This window comes from Ictidomys tridecemlineatus, chromosome X (genome assembly GCF_052094955.1).
Source record: "Ictidomys tridecemlineatus isolate mIctTri1 chromosome X, mIctTri1.hap1, whole genome shotgun sequence".
Lineage (NCBI taxonomy): Eukaryota > Metazoa > Chordata > Mammalia > Rodentia > Sciuridae > Ictidomys > Ictidomys tridecemlineatus.
Genome location: NC_135493.1, coordinates 76,581,850 through 76,599,689, shown reverse-complemented (window position 1 = coordinate 76,599,689; position 17,840 = coordinate 76,581,850). Strand labels below are relative to the sequence as shown.

The following is a 17,840-nucleotide window of genomic DNA, read 5'->3' as shown; positions in this document are numbered from 1 at the left end:
GGGTACTGATCTTCTTACTCTTAATATTTGTTCCTGTCTCTCAGCTTCCTCCTATTCCAAACTTTTTCCCTTTTTCACCTCCTTACTTCTTCCCTCATTTTCAGAAGATGACCTCACCTGCTATGCCACTGAGAAAATACAAGCCATGAGACGAGAATCCCCCACTCCAGACTTTCCTTCCTTCCTTCCTTCCTTCCTTCCTTCCTTGGTACCATGTATTGAACCCAGGGGTGCTTAACCACTGAGCCACATCCCCTGCCATATTTTGTATTGTATTTAGAGACAGGATCTCACTGAGTTGCTTAGCACCTCACTTTTGCTGAGGCTGGCTTTGAACTCATAATCCTCTTGCCTCAGGCTCCCGAGTAGCTGGGATTACAGCCATATGCCATCATGCCCAACCATCCCAGGATTTTCTATCCTTCCATTCTTTATATATGTCAGAATCTCTCAAGTTTAAATTCTGGGTCCTCTTCTCTATATATCCTCCCGTGTCATATCTCTCTCTCTCTCTCTCTCTCTCTCTCTCTCTCTCTCTCTCTCTCTCTCTCTCTCTCTCTCTCTCCTCTCTCTTTCTCTCTCTCAGTGGTGCTAGGGATTGAACCCAGAGCCTTGTGCATGCTGGGCAAGCACTCTACCAACTGAGCTATATCACCAGCTCCACACCTCATTCATTTAGGTAGTTAGTAAGTATTTTTTTAATGAACAAATGTTTGAATACATGTATTTTCCTAGACTGTTATTAGCTGTTATCATTTTCCTCTGTACATGTTTCTCTTTCATTTTTATGTTTTCCATTTAGAAGTGATCAAAATGATGTTATGTTCAAGGGACTCTTTAATCACCATGTCCTACATATCCTAGCCCAGACCTCAGCAACCTATTAGCATGAGGTTGCCAAGATACAAAAATACACAAAGGATAATGGCAAAGGAAAACAAAGTAGCATTTTGTTTACCAGGCATTTGCCCAAAGCTCAAAAGACAATATTATTAAGCTGGAATTCACCAACTGGTACGTTTTTCCCCTATGAAGTGGAACACATCTAACAGTACTAGGGGAACAGAAGAGGGCATGTTTCAAGCCAGCTGAAGCTTCACTTTACTTCAAGTTGGGAAGAATCAGGGAGTTGACCTGGCCTTTTGCCTTGTGGATAGGCTTACTACTTCAGGGACATTGGTGTCAATGGAAAAAAAAAAAAGGGAATTTTCCAGGCTTGGCAGGCTCTGGGTCTAGAGAAATGTCATTGCTATCATTACTAACCCCTCCTCCCACAAATCCACAACTATAATACCTCCTGTATGTTGATGACTCAGTCTTTATCCCCAATTCATATAGCTTTCTTTCATTCTATAGCTATAAGAAAACTTGTTATCAGGATGTTCTTTATAACCCTCACATTCCTGGCTCTGACCTTAAGTGTACTGATACAAAAGAGTGTGGGTAGTGTGGGGAATCAATTTTTACCAAAGCTATAAAGAAAAACCCCCATGATGAATTTTTCCCATTTGAATACAAAGTGTGTCATTCTCGAAGCACTTGGGTAGTTAGCCAAAAAGCACAATCTAATACTCTAGTCATCTTTTCCCTTTCCTATTTAGGTAATATTGCTAAAGTACCTAGGATGATACCTGCTCTCCCTATTTCCTCCATAACTGTTAATTTACTCTCCTTCCTTTTTTTACCTCCAAAAGATATTATGTGCCATGGGGATTTTTACATTCCTGTTGAAATGAAACTGTCTATTGATCTCATCTTTCTTTTCTATAGTCTCCATTCTCGCTGAAACAGAAGAAATCAAGGCCATTTTGAAGGACAACGGAATTGATGTGGAGACCATTGCTGAGGTGTACCCCATCAGAGTACAACCAGCTCGTATTCTCAGCCATATTTATTCCAGTCTAGGTAAGGATATTGACCAACCTGCCAGAACCAAAGCATTACTCAATACAGGCTTATTTCCTTCCGTTTTTTTTTCCAATCTTGACCTTGTACTGCTTTATTAAACTGGATCTGAGGAAGAATTTAAAGTATCTGGAGTCCGAGTTTCTAATTCTTTTTTGAGCAGGTGTGATAATTTTAGATATCCTTTGGTATGTAGGGCATGACTGCTTTCAGACAACAATATATCTTTATTCCAAGTGTGTATTCAATTAACCTGTTCTCTTTCCTGGTATCTATATTTCTGTTTCAAATACATATGAATTTCATAAGAAGAATAACCAAGAAAATTATTTTTAGGTCTTTTATACTTTGTTATGTAATGAACTAGTTGATAATATTTTTAAAATTCCCTAATCTGATACTTACTTTTTATTGGTACTTATTTTTATTTAATTTAAATATTGAACATAGTGACTTACTTTTCAAATTCAATAAACTACTATATTGTTAGTTTTTAAAATATATGGAAGTTAGGGGATACCCCAGTAGCAGAGTGAATATCTAGTATGTCCAATGTCTAGCACCAATAAAAAGGATATAAAAATTTCTAAACTACATTTGTGGAAGACTACAGAATGACCCTCAAAGATATCCAGGTACTGATCCCTAGGACCTATGTACATTACCTAATATGGCAAAAGGAACTTTGCAGGCATAATTAAATTAAACAGCTCCAGATGGAAATGTTATTCTGGATTACTCAGTTGAACCCTAAGTGTAATCACAATGTCCTTATAAGACACATTCAGAGGGCTATCAGACTACAGAAGTATGAGATGTGACTACAGAGCAAGAGATTAGTGTGATAAGGCTATAATATAGTGTGTACATTCCCACATCCTTTAGAAGTTGGAAGAGGCAAGGAATGGTTTTTTCCCTAGAATCTCCAAAAGGAATCAGCCCTGGTAAAACCTTGATTTTGGTTTTAGCCCCATAATACTCATTTTGAACATTGAGATTGTTTGTTTGTTGATTTATTGTGGAGCTAGGGATTGAACCTAGGACCTCCCACATGAAAAACAAGCACTCTACCACTGAGCTACATTCCCAGCCCAAATATCAGTGAGATTTGTAACATATATATTTCCTAGTTTGTTACTTTTCTTTTATTTTCTTGCCTTTTTTTGCAAATCTTTAAATTCAAATACATCAATTTTATCAGATATATTTTCCACTCCTAGAATTACGAATGTATCTCCTACTTTCATCAGAATAGATATGGTATTCTGGTTCTGTTCGTTTTCATAAATTGTAAGCTATCTAATTTCCAGATGATATGTACATCTGGAAACTGAGGAATAGAGAAATGATATGTACATCTGGAAACTGGGGAATAGAGAAAAGCACAAAGGAAAGAGATAAAAACCACTTATTCCACTTATTATTACACTACTCTAAGGAAGTTGCTGTTTTATTTTGGTGTACTAGTTTCTAATAAGTTTTTTTTAGTGGGGGGAGTACTGGGGATTGAACCCAGGGGTGCTTAACCACTGAGCTACATCCCTATCTATCTATCTATCTATATATATATATATATATATATATATATATATATTTATTTATTTAGAGATAGGATCTTGCTGAGTTGCTTAGGGCCTTGCTATGATGGTGAGGCTGGCTTTGAACTCACAATCCTCCTGCTTCAGCCTCCCAAGCTATTGGGATTACAGGCATGTGTCACCTTACCTGATTCCAATATGCTTTTATAAAATAAAGCACACTTGCTTTTAGAAAAATTTTGTCATAAAAATAGATTTTGCCTTCTGTTTTTACAATATAACAATATATGACAAACCCTGTTAACATTTTGGGAAGTACCTGTACTCTAGTTTCCTACTTGTGTTAGCATAATTTCTTTAAATTTCTGGACCTATGGTGGATTAACATGTTTTCATAAATTAGTCTTTTTTCGATTTATTTTGAAAATTGTCTATTTATATTCTTTTGGCTTTTTTCTACTGTACAACTGTCAGTTTCTTTCTGATTTCTATGCATTTTTTATATATAGGAACACACACACACAAATACATGTACATTCTAGAGATGCAGACACTGTCTTCCACATGTTATCACTATATTTTGCTCTTTTATCATTTGCCTTTTAATTTTGTGTTTGCTTTTGAAATATAAAATTTTATGTTTTTATGTATTAAAATTTTCTTCTTTTTGTTTTCTTTCTTTCCTTTTACACTTAGAGATCAGCTTCTCACTAAGTCAGCTACATTTTCACTACATTTTCTCTTAGTTATGGTTTGGTTACAATTTTACATTTAACTCTTAGGCTAGAGTTTTAACTTGTTCAATGCTTGGTACCCCCCCCCAAAAAAAATAATTAACCATTTATTACAGCACTATTTATTGAATAGTTCACATATGCAATATTTATAAATGCTATGACTTTCATTTTCTCTGTGTGTATTTGTTTATCCTCCTGATCTTACATTTTATCTCTCAATCACTGTTTCTCCTTTCCTAGTACTTATATTTTTAAAGAATTTTAAAGTTATCACAGCTTCAATCTCACTAATGATTTGGAAAATTTAAGGTAAAACAAAAAAACACTATTATTTGTTGCCATCAGTTTTATAAAAGTTAACATTGGTAATATCCAGTTATAATGACTGTGTGGCAGCATGGACATTCCCAGCATTCTTGGTAGTAGTACAAATCAGAGGCAGATTAGCATTAACTGTAAAATAGTTTAATATAGCTACCTTTAGTCAACAATCCTTACTTCTAGGAATCTATCCTACATGACATTTATAGACGTGTTCTTTTTTTTTAGAGAGAGAGAGAGAATTTTTAATGTTTATTTTTTAGTTTTTGGCGGACACAACATCTTTGTTGGTATGTGGTGCTGAGGATTGAACCCAGGCCGCACACATGCCAGGCGAGCGCGCTACCACTTGAGCCACATCCCCAGCCCTAGAAGTGTTCTTTATAGCACAACTTGTTTGACAGAAAAATTAAAATGAACATATTATGTATGAACAAGAATGGTAGAATTATAATATAGTATGCCACAAGTAAAAGGAGACTTTCAGCTTCCAGCTATAATGAAATAGCTTGTATTGGGTTAATCCTCTTACTGAGAATTAATACAATGTCTGAATTTTAAAAATAAAGGTGAAGAAAGCTTCAGAGCATAATTATGAAAGCCAGGATTTGAGAAGCCAAAACTGTCGACCTCAAAGAAATAAATTTACCATTCCCCGTGCAATTTCCCTCCCAGGCTCTGAGAACTACCATTCTACCATGTGTTTATGAATTTCAATATTCTAGGTTTGTAATTGCCTGATTTGACTTAGCATAATGTCCTCAAGATTCATCTATGTTATAGCACATGCCAGAATTTCCTTCCTTCTTAAATTTTGTTTAAGACTGAAATAAGGAGCCAAGAAAATATGCAGAGAGTTTATGGAAGGGAGGAAAATTGCAATTCATGACCGTCTTATGTGGAAGGGACTGGGATGAACACCTCTGGATTCTGGGTGAAAGCTTTGAGGAGAGAGCAGTACGCTGGGGTAAGGAAAAATCACAAATAGACCAATTCTTAGAAGGTCTTAAACACAAAGCCTTAAACAAAACTTTTTGAACCCCTGATTAGACTAAGGTAATCTGCTTGAGATGATCTGACTGCCAAAATAAAGTAAGTTGTCTGTGGAGAAAAATAATACCATCCAGAGCCCCTACAATTTTTTTTTTGAACTGGAAATTGAACCCAGGGCTTTGCAAATGCAAGGCAGATACTTTGCCACTGAGCTTCATCCCAGCCCCTACAATTCTTTTTACATTGTATTTAACATTGAAAAAGTGTAAGAAGACATATCAGTAAACCAAGTGAATAAAAGTTAAAAAAATACAGTCAAAACAGACAAAATAGATTCCTATTCTATATAGTATTCAAAGGTCCAGTTAGAGCAAGTATGCAAGAAAAATAAATAAATCACATCCAAATAATCAAGGAAGAATTAAAATGATCTCTATTCATCTGTGATCTTATATGAATAAAACTTGAAAGTTTTCATATACACAAAAATATTGATTGAACTAATAAACTTAGTAGTTATAAGACAAAAATCAACACACAAGTCATGTCTATACATTAACAATAAACAATTCAAATGGGAAATTAAGAAAACACTTCCATTTACAATAGTGTCAAAAAGAATAAAATATTTTAAATCAATCTTAACTAAAGAAGTAAAAGATCTGTACACTGAAAATGACAAGACCTTGATGAAAAAAATTAAAGAATACAGAAATAAATGGAAAGACATCTCATATTTATAGATTTGAACATGTAATATTGTTAAGATATCAGTACAACCCAAACTTATCAACAGATTGAATATAATACCTATTAAAAGGCCACAAGAAGAAGCTGAGTGTGATCATACAAGCCTATAGTGCCAGCAGCTTGGAAAGCTGAGGCAGGAGGATCCAAGTTCAAGGCCAGCCTCTGCAATTTAGTGAGGCCCTAAGCAACTTACTAAGACCCTATCTCAAATTTTAAAAAATGAAAAGGGCTGGAAATGTATCTCAGTGGTAAAGTACCTCTGGGTTCCATCCCCAGTACAAAAAAAAAAAAAAAAAAAGCCAAAATAAAAGGGCCACGAGAATTTTTTTTTTTCAAAAGTAGAAAAATTCATTCTAAAATTCATGTGGACCAGCAGCTCAGGAGACTGAGGCAGGAGGATTGTGAGTTCAAAGCCAGCCTCAGCAACTTAGTAAGGCCCTAAGCAACTCAGTGAGACCTTGTCTCTAATAAACTATTTTTAGAAAGTCTGGGGATGTGGCTTAGTGGTTAAGCGTTCCTGGGTTTAATCCAAGGTACCCTCAAAAAAATTTCATATGGAAACTCAAGGGACCCCCAAAATGGCCAAGACCATTTTGAAAAAGAAGAAATTGAAGGACTTGGTGCTTCTTAACTTCAAAACATACTACCATGCTACAGTAATTAAAACAATATAGTATTAGCATACAGGCAGACATATAGAACAATGGAATAGAATAGAGAGCACATAAATAAATCTTTGCCTAAATGATCAGATTATTTTCAACAAGGGTGCCAAGATCACTTAATGGCGAAAGGACAGTCTTTTCAACAAATGGTTCTGGGAAAACTACATTCCACTTGAAAAGAATTAAGTTAGATCCCAATCTAACACCATGTACAATTAACTCAAAATGTATTAAAGACCAAATGTAAAACCCAAAACTATGATATTCTTAGAAGAAACAGGAGAAATGCTTCTTGACATTCAATTTAGCAGGAATTTTTTACATGAATATGATACTGAAAGCATAGTCAACAAAAGAAGAATAGAGAAATTGAACTTCATCAAAATAAAACTTTTGTGCCTCAAAGGAAACCATCAACAAAGTGAAAAGGCAATTGACAAAATAAGAGAAAATATTTATAAATCATATATCTGATAAGGGAATTTATCCAAAAATGTTAAGAAAGTTAAGAAGAACTACAATTCAACAATAACAACCAGATTTTTAAAAATCAACAAAGAACTTGAATAGACATTTCTTAAAAAAAAAAGACATAGAAATGGCCAATAAGGAAATAAAAAATGCTCAACACTAATCATTAGACGAATATAAATCAAAACCACAACGAGATACATACCCATTATGATGACTTGCTAAAAAAAATGAGTGTTGGTGTGGATTTAGAGAAGTTAAAACCATTGTTTTACATTTCCATGTCCATCAGTAGATAGATAGATAAACAAAATGTGGTTTATACATGGAATAAAATATTATTCAGCTTTAAGAAGGAAGGAAATTCTGGCATGTGCTATAACATAGATGAACCTTGAGGACATTATGCTAAGTCAAATCAGGCAATTACAAACCTAGAATATTGAAATTCATGAACACATGGTAGAATGGTAGTTCTCAGAGCCTGGGAGGAGGAGGACATGAAAAGTTACTGTTTAATGGGTATAGAATTTCAGTTTGGGAAGATGAAAAGTTCTAGAGATGGAAGTTAGTTAACAATTATGTTAATGTATTTAATGCCACTGAATTGTACATTTAAATATTAAAATGGGCTGGGTGCAGTGGTGCGTGCATATAATCCCATCTGCATGGGAAGTTGAGGCCAATGTTAGCAATTTAGTAAGACCCTGTCTCAAAATAAAGATAAAAGAAGGCTGGAGATGTAGCTCAGGGGTAGAGATCCCCTGCTTTTGATCCCCAGTTCAACAAAAATTATTAAAATTATAAATTTTATGCTATGTATACTTTACTGTAATGAAAAAGAAAGGAGAAGTGGCTAAATCTAGTTGCAAAACCACGTTCAGGTAAATTGTGTGATTTACTGAGCAGGCCCTGGAATATGATCAAGACATTGACAGTTCTTTGATACTGGCCTCCAAAGAATAAATGAACTCTAAACTATAGCATATTTTTGTAGTATAGTACTTAGGATAAAGTAAGGGCAAATATCAAATACTCAAAAAAAAAGTTCAAAAAATAAAAAAGTATTGGAAATTTTGTCAGTACTGACATGACAATATATTCACTATATATTTTGGGGGAAAGAAATTTAAGAGTAATGTGTATAGTATTATCCTGTGTTATACAGGAAAAATCTGCATGAAAAATTTAATAATTTCCTCTTTGTAAGAAGTATTGATTTAATGACAGCCTTTTGGAGGACTAAGGAAATTTGAGGATATTTAACATAAATATCAATTATGAGATTAATTTTGATTTCAGAATGCTAAATTGTAAAAGGAAGACATCTTCAACTCAAAGATGTGTGTGTTTAAACAGGCTTGCTGCTTTAATTTGTGCACTAAAATATCTTGATCATTTCTTAATTTTGTGTCAGGATGCAACAGTAGAATGAAACTCAGCGGACGACCCTATAGACTCATGGGAGTACTCGGAACTTCAAAACTCTATGACATTCGGAAAACTATCTTTACTTTCACTCCCCAGGTGGGTGAAATAAGTGAGAACGTGCATTGAGATGAATAGAAATTAAGAAAGAAACAATGGATCTAGGGTTGTGCTTCAGTGGTAGAGTGCTGGCCCAGCACCTGAGGCACTGGGTTCAATTCTCAGCACAACATGTAAATAAATAAATAAAATAAAGGTTCATCAACAACTAATAAAATGTTGAAAAAGAAACAAACATTGCAGAAATAAAGTATTTACTGGAATTGGGATAAGTATCAAAAGAGTTCCACAAGGCCTTGCACATATTAAATTGCTTGATAAATATTTGTTGAGTTGAACTAAATCAAACTTGCACCATGGTTATGCCAAGTGATCCAAGTGATTGTGATTACCAAGAGTAGTCCTGGGTGTTGCAGGATTTTACAAAGGTTACTTACAAAGTTCCCCTTATTTTTAAAAGTTAAAATAAGGTTGTATTTGTCCTTTATAAATAAAATACAATTTTCTATTCAGCTACTAAATTAATGTGTTTCCTGTATTTGGGGGAGGGGTCTTTTTATGTGCATGGAAATTTTAATCTTCTAAACAAAAATATCAATATTGTTAAGCTGTGAGTATATATATATATATATATATATATATATATTGTTAGCATGATGTTTATTAACTACATCACAATAGCGAGCCCTAGTTGCATGTCTGGGGAGGAGAAAATTTTTCTGGAATGTATAGACTTCCCATTTCTCATCTTGTGAAATAGTATAGCTGAGATGCATACGGACACAAAAGTAGAGGATCCTGCACTGTTTCTGAATTTGTGATTTGCTAGCCATATGACTTTGCTATTCCATATATTGTTTCTTAGCTTTATTTTGTATTTATTAAAGAAAGAAAAACACTTTTCAGGTGGTTATAGGTTTAAATAAAAATATATATTTGAAACAACTTTCTAAACAGGAGCACTTTAAAAGTGTCAGAAACTTGTATTTGCTGATTGACCACCACATACTTTGTTCAGGACTTATTAGGCATTAAATTTGGGAATATCATTGCTTCAATGACATCTTATATAGCCTTCTGAATATGTATTTTTAAAATATTATTTCATAGTTAAGAGACCAAATTGTTCTGAAGTATTATTTTTTTTTCCTCAGTTTATAGACCAGCAACAGTTCTACCTGGCTCTGGACAACAAGATGATAGTGGAAATGCTCAGAACAGATCTTTCCTACCTCTGTAGCCGCTGGAGGATGACAGGCCAGCCCACCATCACCTTCCCCATCTCACACACCATGCTTGGTAAGGGCTCTAAGAGCCAAGGAATGAGTGTACATTTAAAAATATGTCTGATATTTAGTCCTTCAATATCCTAGATGTAATGGAGAGCTAGCTACTTCTTATGATTTTATTCTTTCAGCAGTTTTCATTAGCTCCTCTTTTGTTTTCTAAGAATTGGGGACATATGTTTTAGAAAGCTAAGACACAATAAGTATAAAACAAATACACAGAATATTTAAAATGATTTGAGAGCCATGATTTTTAAAAATGTACCAGAGAATACCTTGGTTGGGGGCTACTTTAGATAATTTATTTCTAAGTCAATTTATAGAAGCCATATTCATGCAGTACTTTTTAAAATGTTTTGATTAGTGCATTACAGTTATACATAATATTGGGGTTCATTTTAACATAATCATACACGCATGGAATATAATTTGTTCCACTTTGGTCCACAATACTTTCTCTTTCCCTCATCTCCTCTCCCCCCCTCCCTGTTTCCTCTCCTCTATTCTATTGGTCTTCCTTCTATTTATTGATAGTGATTTTTAAATTAGGGCTTTATGGATACACATTCTTTTTAGAGACAGTAATATCAGTTGGGTGTGGTGGTACACACCTGTAATCCCAGTGTCTTAGGAAACTGAGGCAGGAGGATTTCAAGTTCAAAGACAGCCTTGGTGACTTAGTAAGACCCTGCCTCAAAATTAAAATAAAAAGGGACCTGGGTGTAGCTCAGTGGCAGTCAACCCCGAGGTTAAATTGCCAGTTCTACAGAAAAACAAACAACAAAACAGTAATACTACATTCTGCATCTATCTTATTCCAGTGGAACAATATTTTATAGAAAAATTCCCATGCTTCTCCTTCCAAAGCCTGACTGGTGGAAACAGTAAAATTTAGCAGAGAAAAAGTGAAAAGGCTTTTGGTGTGTTTTTTTTTTTTCTTTTTTGGCTGGGCTTCCTGCCATTGCTTAGTTGAAACTGGGTGAAAGGCTTTATTGTTCTCTCAGTTCCTGGAAGACTAGAGCCAATACTGAAACCACTGCTTTCTTTCTGTGCTTCTGTTGTTGCTTCCAAAGGTTTGTTTATACTGCCAAAGTACATAGAGTTCCTTTTCACTAAAGAAGAATATTGTACCATAAGTCATTTAAAATCCAGATAGACTGTCAGGAATTTTAGTCACATCTTAAAAGTGCTTCAGAATCATAGGAGTTTAGAAAGTATAGTAGTCTTTCTTCTTTTTCTCTTTATTTAATTAGGGCAATTAACAAGTACCCATTTAATAACTACTTTGTTCCCAGAATTGTCTTTAGAAAGTAGAAAGTATAATTGGAGGGGCAAAATTAATACATAAAAATAACAGAAATCAATCAATAAGTTAGTATTTCACAGTGAAGGTTATCAGATTATAAAAGAAAATTTCTCAACTGAGGTGAGACTTAAGCAGGTTTTTGGAATTGTTCATATAAATATAGGAGGAGGCATGAAGAAAGGGTACTTTAAGGGGAGAAATACCATGAGTGCAGCCTGAAGGCAGGAATGAGCTTGACTTGTGAGGCCAATGAAGAGACTAACCTTAATAGAATGGATTTTGCATACTGGAGGATAATTATAAACAAAACTGGAGAAGTTAAGTAGGATCAGATTATGTCAACCATCAAAAGGTTTTCAGTAGGGAGTGACATGATCAAAGTGATGTTTAGGAAATATTGGTTGTGACTGTACACATTGTAATGAGGAGAGACTGATCTGAAGGAAGCTAATTTACATATGAGGTGAAGAAAAGACACACTGAATGGGTGGTATTAGAAATAGAGTGGAAATGAGTGGTGATCTGTGCCTGTAGTCCCAGCTAATCAAGAGACTGAGTCAGAAAGTTCACTTAAGTATAGCAGTTTAAGGCCAGCCTGGACAACGTTTTGTTTCCAACAAACAGCTGGGTGTGGTGGCCTGTACCTGTAATTCCAGTGACTCAGGAGGCTGAGGCAGGAGAATTCCAAATTTGAGGCCAACCTTAGCAACTTAGCAAGTATTTGTCTCAAAATAAAAATAAAATAAATAAATAAAAGTGTTGGGATTATCACTCAGTAGTAAAGTGCTCCTGGGTTCAGTCTCCAGTACCAAAAAAATAAAAAGCTTCTTGGAGGTGATAGGTGAGACATAATAATGAAAAAAGAATCATTGAGGAACACTGCTATAGAGATGTGAAGTAAGATCTATCAGTAAGGAGGTTGTGGCAAAAGAAGATAAAGATAGCATTTCAAATAGAGGCAAGAGACTATAAATAAATACATTTCAGATGATAATAAATTTAGGCTTACTACTTTACTTTTTGTGAAAAAACAAATTATAAATTAATAAAAAAGCTACACACACACAAAATATAAACCCTTGAAGGGCTGGGACTGTACCTCAGTGGTAGAGCACTAACGTAGGATGTGCGAGGCAAATAGGGAAGCAAATATGGTAGAATATTTTTTGTAATCTTAGACTGACGAAATCTGTCCTTTGAAATATACAAAAAAGAAAAAAATTGACAAATGTAACAACACAAAATACATAAAAGCACCAAGAATGAGGTTGAAAGACAAATAATAAAGTTATATAAAGTATTTGCCATGTATCTATATAGAAAATATTAATATTCAAAACATAAAAAGCTCTTGAAAGTCAATTGAAAAAAAGAAATGTAAACTACTTTAATGGAAAAATGATCCTTGATAGGCAATTCATGAAAGAAATGCAAATGACCAGTAAATACATGAAAACATGCTCAATTTACTGGCAATAAAATTAAAACAGTGTCTTCTTATTTTATCTATCAGATAAACAAAGATTAAAAAGATTGCTAATTCCCATTCTTGTTAAAAGTATAGAAATGCAGTTACTTTCTATACTGTTGGCAGAAATATAATTGGCACAATGATTTTAGTGGTGATTTGCAGTCTCTATAATTATTTTAATATGTGCTCCCTTTGTCCTACAAGTTCTACTTGTAGAAATTTAACCTAAGGAAATAATAGAATAAATTCATAAAGATTAGGTACAATGATCTTCAGTACAGAGTTGATTATAACTTTAAATGTCTTCTATGGAGTCATTTTTAGCTATTGCAAAGGATGAATCAGAAAAAGTGGATCACAAATGATTATGTGCAGTATGATCACTTTCACACAAAATCAGATAATTATTAGCCTTTTAGATATTTTTATGCTTATGCACACACATATAAATCAAGGCTGAGGAAAGTTGTCCTTTGTAAGACACAAAAAGAAAAAAAATGACAAACTTAAAACATGAAATTTTAAATCAATCTCTTATAAAAAGCACTAAGGATGTGTTGCTTAAGATATATGAATGAAATAATGTATATAAAACATTTATTATAGTGCTTGGCACATAACAGTCAGCAAATAGTTACTGCTGCATAATTATGTCAGCATTCAGGAGTGATTAAACACTCTGCCATCAGATACTGTATTAAGTACTTAGGATAAATAAAATAATGCCTTTGAAGAACTCTTTCTATTAGTCATAACACCTTACCATGTGCCCATTCAGCAGTGTTGCTTCTCAGGTGAATTATTTAAATATAAGGTGATTATTTGTACCATCACTACCAGAATGTTGGTTTGAAATATTTCCCCCTACTTTAAAATTAAAGCCATAAATATTGTGCTAAAATTCTCTCCATTTCAAGATGAAGACGGAATGAGCTTGAATTCAAGTATCCTGGCAGCACTCCGAAAAATGCAGGATGGCTATTTTGGTGGGGCAAGGTAAGTGATCTATATATTCCTATTAGTGAAATTAATTGAAACTTGTGAGTTGAGAAGAATAATGGCAGACTTGTGTTGCCTCTCTGTGTGTCTTCAACAACACAATCCCATCATACTCAGAGGAACTAGAATTTGATTGAATGAATCAAGGAATTCAATGTAATAGAAAAAGTTTAGAAGATTTCCACACCCTGTTATTTTTCTAGATCTCAGGGGACCACAAAACGTATTCTTTAGAAAAAGAAGTTTACTGAATTTACCCAATTATGGCTGCTTTTTTTTTCTCCCAAATATTTATTTTTCCAACGTTTCCAGCTTACAAAAATTTGTAAGCATAGTATGAAACACCCATGTACCCTTTCTCAGTATTCACCTATTGTTGACGTTTGTTTCGATGTGTGTTTTCTCTCTCCCTTCTTCCTCTGTTCCTCCCTGTCACTTCCCTCACTCACACATATGTGCATACACACACACACACACACACACACACACACACACACATGCACACGTATGGGTGAGGGTGTATATATATGTGTGTTTATATATATAAACACATATATACACATACTTTTTTTGCAAGAAGGTTAGCTTTAGACATCATGACTCTTCAGCCTTTAATACTTCAGTTTCTATCATCTAAGAACAAAAATAGTATCATAAGTAACCACAATATAATCATCACTTGTAGGGAATTTCATATTAATACACTACAATATTCCCCTCTTATCTCTCAGGGATACTATGCCTAGATAAACGTGGTAGATGCCTGAAACCACAGATAGCTGTGAATTAGGCACAGTAAGAGATGAATAAAAATAACTAAAACAATTTTATCAGTATACTGTGATAAGTTATAGAAAATTTATGAATTATTTGTTTTTATATTTTCTATTTAATATTTTTGGACAACCATAGACCTTGAGTAACTGAAACAATGGAATACCAACCCACAGATAAGAAGGGAATACCATATCTAACATCTAATAACATCCTTGTTTAAAATTGCCCAATTGCCCCAGTAATGTTTTCCCATAGCTTTTTTCCCTATCCAGGATCCAACCAAAGGAGTACTTACTTCCAAAGAAGTAAACATTAGCATTAAATTAATATATCTCTTTGGTATCTTTTAATCTAGAACAGTTTTCCAGCATTATCCATTTTGATAATTTTGATAATCTTTCTTGATAATCTCATTAACTTTTGAATAATGTGGGTCAGTTATTTTGCAGGATGTCTCTCAATTTGGATTTGTCAGGTTATATGTTTGGCAGGAGGACTACCTGTGTGATGTTGAATCCTTGTTTTAATTTAGGATCTTCAAGATGGAAAGAATCCTTGAAATGATTAGGAGAGATACACGATGGGAATATAGATTTTATTACTTACTGACCAAGGAAGTGTGCCCAGAAACCACACACAGAGGCCAGGAGCCCAAAGACAGAGACCCATGGGCCATCTCCTGTACTGGGATCCAAGGCATTATAAAAACAGGTTTCCAATAGGAAATTCTAAGGGGTAAAGTAATTTAAAGTAAGCAGATATGAATTCTAGGGGGTCATACTATGGCTCAGAAGAGATCACTAAGCATATCTACACTGTCTATGCAGGATGTGGGGGTCATAAGGACCAGTCAAATAGGTTGTATCTAGCTGTACTTAGGAATCTGATTACCAGAAGGAAGTTGTATAAGACAGATATCTTGATCAATCCTAAGTAACTAGAGGAGGTGCAGAACTGGAAACTGTCAAGGATGACTGAGCCCTTCCTGTGTTCTGAGAAAGTTATTAAACATATTCAAAATAGATGCTGAAGTCACCTAAAATAAGAAATAACTATAGTCCTTCTCAGAACATTGTATCAGGAGGCACATGAGATTGGTTTCTTACCTTAGTGATGTTAACTTTGATCACTTATTTAAAGTGGTATCTGCCAAGTTTCTCCATCTGTTTTCCCAACAGTCTTCAACCAAATAATTAGCGTCCGTTGATTTTTCCATGAATTGATTATTACCAATAGAGTTGTAAAAGGGCATTTCTGTGTTTCTGTCATTCTGTGTTCATTCATTGGTTGACAATGCTATGTATAAAAGGGAGCTTTGTCTTCCCCTATATTGTGTAATTTAGTATCAGCATAGATTCATAGGCTCTTATTTTATTTCAATATGTCATGATCCATTCCTGTCATCATTTATTTCAATGAACACATTATCCAAGTCTGGGAATAAGCAGCTCCTTCAAGCTGGATTTTTTAGAAAATTATTACTACTCACTTTCCTTTTGAGTTTTGTAATTGGCTTTATAAGTAAGGGAAAATATGCCTTACAGGCTACTGTAATGTATAAAATTTTCAAATACCATCTTTTATGTTCCAAATGTTCAGCAGGGGCTAGTTTTTAAATGATGTGATGGGTTTGTTTTGATTTATATTCATTCTCTCCTGGCTTATCTAAGTAGCCAATGCAAATTGGACATCTGACATAGTTATCAAAATAACATATGGCAATGGAAGAGAACAAAATTGATGTGCTGGTGGATTGTGAACCCATAATTATAGACTTTATTAAGAGAACCCTCTGACCATTTAAGCTGAGCATTATGCCTAGGAGTGCAGAGAAATTTCATGTTTACAAAATGTATACTAATGATGAATTTTAGTAATCCTCCAACAAATCATAATAAGTATTCTTTTATCACAAAGATTTTGTGGTGTTAAAAGGATTGCCCCTAAAAATAAAAATAAAAAAAGGATTGCCCCTGATTTCCTGTTTTGTATCTACCCTCTAATTGTCAGGATTCAAACAGGTAAATTGTCAGAGTTTTTGACCACATCCTGCTGCTCGCATTTGAGCTTCATGGATCCTGGACCTGAGGGTAAGCTGTACAGTGAAGATTATGATGATGAAACCTATGATGAGCTTGAATCTGGCAACTGGATGGATGGCTTTGATTCAATCAATAATGGTAAGGAGGCTTCATAAAGCACTGGCTAGCTGGATAAGAATATATAATATTGTTCAGCATTGTCTTTAATAATTCACGCTGCCAGCAATCTCACAGTGTACCAACCTCACTCCTCTTTAATACACCTAGATTTCTACTTTTGTTTGGCTTCACTTTTCATCCCTTTACTTACCTTTGGTTTCTGGTCTAATATCCCTGTGGTGATTGTGGAGTTGGACTGTCCCTTACTAAGGTTAGGGAAAATTTCTCTTCTGGGGCATTTGAAGTGCCTGGTGATTTTGAAATGGGAAGAAGCAGTGGTGAGTAAGAGATATTTAATCAAGTGCACAGTTTAAAAATACATATACAGGGATGGGGTTGTGGCTCAGTGGTAGAATGCTTGCCTAGCATGTGTAAGGCACTGGGTTCAATTCTCAGTACTAAATATAAATAAGTAAAATAAAGGTCCATTGACAACTAAAAAGTATTTTTAAAATACATATACAGGGCTGGGGTTGTGGCTTAGCAGTAGAGCGCTCACCTGGCACATAAGAGGCCCTGGGTTCAATCCTCAGCACCACATAAAAATAAATAAATAATGATATCGTGTAAAAAATACATATACATTACTGCATTTTACTTTAAAATTATAAAATATAAAATTTAATTTAGAGTGCTTTTTATATAACATTTGAGGGCTATATCAGAATCTCTGGGGAGATATGTTAATTCAAAAACAGCCTGTTTAAAATGCTTATTGCTTTCATATTACAAACTAGGCAAATAATACACAGTAAAACCAAAATATAACTGGCTACTAGGATATAGTAAGTAAGCATTGTGGGGGCTTGAATTAAAAATGACTGAGAAATCCTTACCTGTAGTGTAAAAACACTGACCTATGCCAGACAAGCTGTTATATTGTTTGAATCTTAAAGAAAGAAGGGCCCTTAAAAAGTAATTATTCTTCTAGC

The 17,840-nt window shown here is 34.4% G+C and overlaps 1 protein-coding gene and 1 non-coding gene across 52 annotated transcripts in view; both read left to right on the top strand.

The window, feature by feature from the left end:
• Positions 1–17,834, top strand: part of LOC101968875 (phosphorylase b kinase regulatory subunit alpha, skeletal muscle isoform) — a 65,941-nt gene extending 48,107 nt beyond the window's left edge. For both annotated transcript variants that reach the window (XM_078033958.1, XM_040281885.2), the window contains 5 exons: positions 1,771–1,905; positions 8,798–8,907; positions 10,023–10,167; positions 13,849–13,927; positions 16,718–17,834. In XM_078033958.1, the coding sequence (XP_077890084.1) occupies positions 1,771–1,905; positions 8,798–8,907; positions 10,023–10,167; positions 13,849–13,927; positions 16,718–16,904 (656 nt within the window). In that variant the 3' untranslated portion in view covers positions 16,905–17,834. The remainder of the gene's footprint in view (positions 1–1,770; positions 1,906–8,797; positions 8,908–10,022; positions 10,168–13,848; positions 13,928–16,717) is intronic.
• Positions 1–17,840, top strand: part of LOC101960618 (uncharacterized) — a 401,529-nt gene that overhangs the window by 288,219 nt on the left and 95,470 nt on the right. The gene's annotated exons all lie outside the window — the stretch shown is intronic.